The sequence below is a fragment of the Eptesicus fuscus genome, chromosome 1 (assembly GCF_027574615.1).
Source record: "Eptesicus fuscus isolate TK198812 chromosome 1, DD_ASM_mEF_20220401, whole genome shotgun sequence".
Taxonomy (NCBI): Eukaryota; Metazoa; Chordata; class Mammalia; order Chiroptera; family Vespertilionidae; genus Eptesicus; species Eptesicus fuscus.
In genome coordinates this window covers 89,017,999-89,024,949 of record NC_072473.1, presented here as the reverse complement: position 1 = coordinate 89,024,949, position 6,951 = coordinate 89,017,999, and the positions used below count along the sequence as shown (strand labels likewise).

The following is a 6,951-nucleotide window of genomic DNA, read 5'->3' as shown; positions in this document are numbered from 1 at the left end:
TTTGTGCCCTTGTGTGCGTTTTTATAGTACATACTAGAGGCCTGGTGCACAAAAGTTGTGCACGGGGGGGAGGGTCCCTCAGCCCAGCCTGCACCCTCTTGCAATCCAGGACCCCTCGGGGGATGTCTGAGTGCTGGTTTAAGCCTGATCCTACAGGGATCCCTGTGGGATCGAGCATAAACCAGCACTCGGACATTCTTCTCACAATCCAGGACCACTGGCTCCTAACTGCTCGCCTGCCTGCCTGCCTGACTGACTGCCCCTAACCACTTGACTGCCTGCCTGATTGCCCCTAACCACCTCTGCCTGCCTGCCTGATTGTCCCTAACCACTCGCCTGCCTGCCTGATCACCCCTGACCATTCTACCTGCCTGCCTGATTGCCTCTAACTGCCTCTGCCTTGGGCCCTGCCACTGCAGCTTCATCCGGAAGGACATCCGGAAGGTCGTTCAGCTGTCTGGTCTAATTAGAATATTACGCTTTTATTATTGTAGATACCTATTAGATATTGCTGGATGGTAAGGAATACACATCCTTAACTTTGAGATTTTACCAAATTAATTTTTTTAATATATTTTATTAATTTTTTTACAGAGAGGAAGAGAGAGGGATAGAGAGTTAGAAACATCGATGAGAGAGAAACATCGACCAGCTGCCTCCTGCACATCCCCTACTGGGGACGTGCCCGCAACCAAGGTACATGCCCTTGACCGGAATCGAACCCGGGACCTTTGAGTCCGCAGGCCGACGCTCTATCCACTGAGCCAAACCGGTTTTGGCATTACCAAATTAATTTTTAAGCTCGTCATACCTACTTATACTCCTCCCACCCTACAATACACACATCCATGTGTCAGATTTCCAGTTGATCCTCTTCCTAGCAAAAACTTGGTAAGGTCCAACTTTTAAATTTTGGGAATCTGATCCATATTCCTTTGTTGTTTTAATTTACATTTCCTTATTTATAGGGAGGTTGAGTGTCTTTTTATATGTTTTATTGGCCCTTTGGGTTTATATACATTTAGCAGCATTTTGGATCAGTGATGTCCAATATAAATACAATGTGATCCACATATGTAATTTAAAATTTTCTAGTAGTCACATTAAGTAAAGTAAAAAGAAATAGGTGAATTTAACTTTAATCATATATTTAACCCAGTATATCCAAAATTTTATCATTTTAACATTTAATGCATATAAAATTATAAATGAGATATTTTTCATTATGTTTTCATACTATACCTTTAAAAAATCTGGTGAGTATTTCCCATTAATACTCAACCTGAGGCATTTTCAACGGGCAGGCACTCTGAGCACATCTATTCACAGGGTGCTTGTGGGAGCTCCTGTGAGTCCTGGCTGGGTGTGATCTTGGACAAACAGGGATGCACTCCCCCTGGCAGTAGAAATTCTGAATTCACTCATCCTGGATACCTGCCCACAGATGACTCAATTACGAGGCTTCAGTGCCAGGGCCCATCAGAGTACTTCAGCGCCCCTCACTGGAAAACGCACCACAGGTGCCCCTATGATCCTCAACTGGGAGCGTGTGCATATCCACCACAGGTGCAGCAGCAAAAGCTGAGTCTGCCCACCCCACAACTATAGAACTCTGGACACCACAGTCACGCCTTTCCAGAACGCAGGCCTCCTGAGACCCATCACCCCAACAGATGGTTCCTGGTTGCCACTGTGAGTCCCCACTGGACACACACAATTTTAATCAAGGGCGCAAGACAGAAAAAATTGGGACACCCCCCTCCATGGCTGCTGACTTCTAGAAACCGCAGTTGGACCTTTCCAGCTCACAGGCCTACATCAAGAGAACCCAAATAGCTCAAGTAGGAAGCTATACTAGATTATCAAGCCCAGGAGACCTGAGAGATCACACCAGTAGCACCATCCCAAAAAGAACCTGAGTATCAAACCAATCGGACCTATAATTAAAATATTACAGCCAAACATGGGAAGACAAAAAAGCAATCCCCAAAGGAAAGAAAAAGAGGAATCACCAGAAAGGGAGTTAAATGAAATTGAGGCTAGACACATATCAGAGAAAGAATTCAGAGTAATGGTTATAAGGATGTTTAAATGGATGGATGAAAAATACACACAACTCAATGACAAATACACACAATTCAATGAGAACTATAAGGAGCTGAATGAGAATGTCACAAACATGAAAAGGAACCAAGAGGAGATGAAGAACGACATAACTGCAACAAAGAACACAATGGAAGGCTTAAACAGTAGACTAGAAGAGGCTGAGGAACGCATCAGTGAATTAGAAGTCAAGGTAGGAAAAAACACAAACACAACAGCAACTGGAAAGAAGACTTAAAAAGCAAGAGGAGAGCCTAAGGGAGTGTTGGGACAACAAAAAACAAAACAACATTCGCATAATAGGCGTACCAGAAGGAGAGGAAGAGAAGCAAGGAACAGAAAACCTGTTTGAAGAAATAATGACAGAAAACTTCTCTGATATTGGCAAGAAAAAAACTATGCAAGTCCAAGAAGTACATAGAGTCCCAAACAAGTTGAACTCCAAAAGACCGACACCAAGACACATCATAATTAAATAGGCAAAGAAAAACAACAAAGTAATAATCTTAAAGGCTGCCAGAGAGAGACAGAAAGTTACCTACAAGGGATCTCCTATTAGAATATCAACTGATTTCTCAACAGAAATACATCAGGCCAGAAGGGAATAAATGAAATATACAAAGTGATGCAAAGCAAGGGACAGAATCCAAGCATACTATACCCAGAAAAACTATCATTCAAAATTGAAGGTGGAATCAGGAGCATCACAGACAAAAAGGACTAAGGGAGTTTATTACTACCAAACCAGCAATGCAAGAAATGCTAAAGGGTCTGATGTAAAAAGAAGAAATAGGAAGCAAAGAAGGAACAGAGGGGTAAAGTATAAAAATGGTGACAAACAAGTACCAATTAATAATAACTTTAAATGTAAAAGGATTGAAGGCCCCAATCAAGAGACATGGGTAAGTGATTGGATAAGAAAACGACCCATATATCTGCTGTCTACATGAAAACCACCTCAGAAAAAAAGATGCACACAGACTGATGGGGAAGGGATGGAAAAAGGTTTTTCAGGCGAATGGAAATGAAAAAAAGCTGCGGTAGCAATGATTATATCTGACAAATTAGATCTCAAAGTGAAGAACATAACCAGATATAAGGAAGGCCACTTCATAATACTAAAGGGAGCAATCCAACAAAAGGAAATAATTCTGGAAAACATATACGCAACCAATATAGAAGCACTGAAATACATAAAAAGCTTCTGGAGAATATCAAGAGAGAGATTGACAGCAATACAATCATAGTAGGGGACTTTAATACTCCACTATCACCATTGGATAAATCCTCTAAACAAAAAATCAGCAAATAAACATCAATCCTAAATGACTCACTAGACCAGATGGAATTGAAATCTTCAGAACATTTCACCCCAAAGCCACAGAATATACATTCTTCTCAAGTGCACATGGGTCATTTTCAAAGATAGACAATATATTGGGACACAGGCAAAGTCTCTTCAAATTCGAGAAGATAGAAATCATATCAAGCATCTTCTCAGATCACAATGGCATAAAACTGGAAATCAACTACAATAAAAATAATCCAAAAATTCAAACACATGGAGACTAAATAGCATGCATGCTATTAAACAATGACTGGGTTACCAGAGAGATCAAGGAAGAAATAAAAAAAAAACATCATGGCAACAAACGACAATGAAAATTCAACAATCCAAAATCTATGGGACACAGCAAAAGCAGTCTTGAGAGGGAAGTTCATAGCTCTACAAGCCTACTGCAAAAAAACAAGAAACAATGGCAGTAAATTACCTAACCCTACAACTCAAAGAGTTAGAAAAAGAGCAACAAGAGAAGCCAAGTGTAAGCAGAAGGAAGGAAATAATAAAGATCAGAGTGGAGATAAACAAAATAGAGATCAAAAAAACAATACAAAAGATCAACCAAACCAAGAGCTGGTTCTTTGAAAGGATAAACAGATTGATGAACCTCTCACCAGGCTCACCAAGAAGCAAAGAGAGAGGACCCAAATAAACAAAATCAGAAATGAAAGAGGAGAAATAACAACAGACCCCACAGAAATACAAAGTATTGTTTAAAAAATACTATGATCAACTCTATTATAACAAACTGGACAACCTGGAAGAAATGGACATATTCCTAGAAAAATACAACTTTCCAAAACACAATCAGGAAGAATCTAAACATCTCAATAGGCCAATAACTATGGAAGAAATTGAAGCATTAATCAAAAAGCTTCCAGCAAACAAAAGCCCAGAGTCAGACAGCATCATAGGGGAGTTTTACCAAACATTCAAGGAAGAACTTAAACCTATCCTCCTCAGACTACTCCAAAAAATTCAGGAGGAAGGAACACTTCCAAGCTCATTCTATGAAGCCAGCATCACCCTCATACCAAAGCCAGATAAAGATAGCACAAGGAAAGAGAATTACAGGCCAATATCCCTCATGAACATAGATGCCAAAATCCTCAACAAAATTCTAGCAAATTGAATCCAGCAGTCCATCAGAAAGATCATACAGCACGACCAAGTAGGATTTATCCCAGGGATGCAAGGACGGCACAATATCCGCAAGTCAATAAATGTGATACATCACATAAACAAATTGAGAGGTAAAAAACACATAGTCATATCATTTGATGCAGAAGAAGCATTTGACAAAATCCAACACCCGTTTTTGATAAAAACTCTCAGCAAGGTGGGAATAGAAGGATCATACCTCAGTATAATAAAAGCCATATATGATAAACCCATAGCCAACATCATACTCAATGGGCAAAAACTAAAACCATTTCCCCTAAGAATAGGAACAAGACAGGAATGCCCACTCTCACCACTCCTGTTCAACAGAGTACTGGAAGTTTTAGCCATTGCAATTAGACAATAAGAAGAAATAAAAGGCATCCAAATTGGAAAAGAGGAAGTAAATCTGTCATTATTTGCAGGTGATATTATATTTTACATTAAAAACCCTAAACACTCTATCTAAAACTATTACACTTAATAAACGAATTCTGCAATGTAGCAGGGTACAAAATTAACACCAAGAAATCTATGGCAGTTCTATACACCAATAGTGAACTCACAGAAAGAGAGATTAAAAAAGCAATCCCATTTACCATCGCACCAAAAAAATTAAGATACCTAGGAATAAACTTAACTAACGGGGGAAATATCTATATGCAGAAAACTACAGGACACTGAAAAAAAGACATAGAGGAAGACGTAAACAGATGGAAGAACATGCCATGTTCATGGATTTGTAGAATCAACATCATTTAAATGTCCATACTACCCAAAGCAATCTATAGATTCAATGCACTCCCCATTAAAATACCAATGGCAGCCCCCTACGGTGCAGAGGAGGCAGCAAGATGGCCGCCGCGGAGGGGGACTGTGGGGTCGGGGCTGACGTGGACCAGGAATTGGAAGAGCTTCTGGAAAGTGCTCTTGATGATTTCTATAAGGCCAGACCCTCCCCAGCACCCCCTCCTGCCACCACGGCCCCTGATGCTTCAGGGCCCCAGAAGAGATCGCCAGGAGACACTGCCAAAGATGCCCTCTTTGCCTCCCAAGAGAAGTTTTTCCAGGAACTGTTCGACAGTGAGCTGGCTTCCCAAGCCACTGCAGAGTTCGAGAAGGCAATGAAGGAGTTGGCTGAGGAAGAGCCCCACCTGGTGGAGCAGTTCCAAAAGCTCTCAGAGGCTGTGGGAAGAGTGGGTAGTGATGTAACTTCCCAACAAGAATTCACTTCTTGCCTAAAGGAGACACTAAGTGGACTGGCTAAAAATGCCACTGATCTGCAGAACTCAGGCATGTCAGAAGAGGAGCTGACCAAGGCCATGGAAGGACTGGGCATGGATGAAGGGGATGGTGAAGGGAACATCCTCCCCATCATGCAGAGCATCATGCAGAACCTACTGTCCAAGGATGTGCTGTACCCATCACTGAAGGAGATCACAGAAAAGTATCCAGAATGGTTGCAGAGTCACCGGGAATCTCTACCTCCAGAACAGTTTGGAAAATATCAGGAACAGCACAGTGTCATGGGCAAGATATGTGAGCAGTTTGAAGCAGAGACCCCCACAGACAGTGAGACCACTCATAAGGCTCGTTTTGAAACAGTGCTGGACCTTATGCAGCAGCTACAGGATTTGGGCCATCCTACAAAAGAGCTGGCTGGGGAGATGCCTCCTGGCCTCAACTTTGACGTGGATGCCCTCAGTCTATCAGGCCCACCAGATGCCAATGGCGAACAGTGTCTGATCATGTGAAACACAACACGTTTCCTCCCTAATTGCCAGCCATGGGGAACGTCTGGAGAACCACTGGGAGCTGAGGCAGGAGTGTTGTCGCGGGAGTGGTCTGCCCGCTGCCCTCTGTCATCCCATCCAAGATGGTGCCATACCAACTGAGGCTTCTCCCCTGACTTTCTAGGAATAAGGCCTGTTCTACTGTTCTGCAGGCCATTTCTGTGAGCCCTTTTGTGGCTTCTGCTGCTAGCAAAGGCCCAGCTACCTACTGGTGAAGGAAGGCATCCCTTGTTATATTTGGCCACATTGATGTTCACCTTTGTACCCACGGTCTTTGTGCCTTGTCTCCACTCCCCTTTCTTGGACCTGGGGAGCAGGGACAGAATCTTGGTACTCTATTTCAGTAGTTCTCTTAGGCAGGGCCTTTGGAAATGAATGGGGAGAAACTTAGCCTGGGCTGGAGCTATAGGTCTGTCACCATGCCCTCTTGCCTTCAGGCAGACCTTTCTGAATTCTCTAAAGGGAAAGGAAGTGGAGGCTTTTGCCTCTATTCACAGTAGGGTTGGAAAAGAAGCCTTGGGATTCTCCTATCTCCAGGTGCTGAGTCCTCAA

The 6,951-nt window shown here is 42.4% G+C and overlaps 1 protein-coding gene across 1 annotated transcript; it reads left to right on the top strand.

Annotated features, from left to right (window-relative positions):
* The first annotated feature begins 5,454 nt into the window (after nucleotides 1-5,454).
* On the top strand, nucleotides 5,455-6,533 carry LOC129147067 (peroxisomal biogenesis factor 19-like). The gene has a single exon (XM_054717220.1). The coding sequence runs from the start codon at nucleotides 5,461-5,463 to the stop codon at nucleotides 6,358-6,360; it is 900 nt and encodes a 299-aa protein (XP_054573195.1). The 5' UTR covers nucleotides 5,455-5,460; the 3' UTR covers nucleotides 6,361-6,533.
* The last annotated feature ends 418 nt before the right edge of the window (nucleotides 6,534-6,951 follow it).

What these genes read in the sequence shown, in the direction of transcription:
- LOC129147067 (XM_054717220.1), top strand. Translation starts at nt 5,461, where the DNA reads ATGGCCGCCGCGGAGGGGGACTGTGGGGTCGGGGCTGACGTGGACCAG.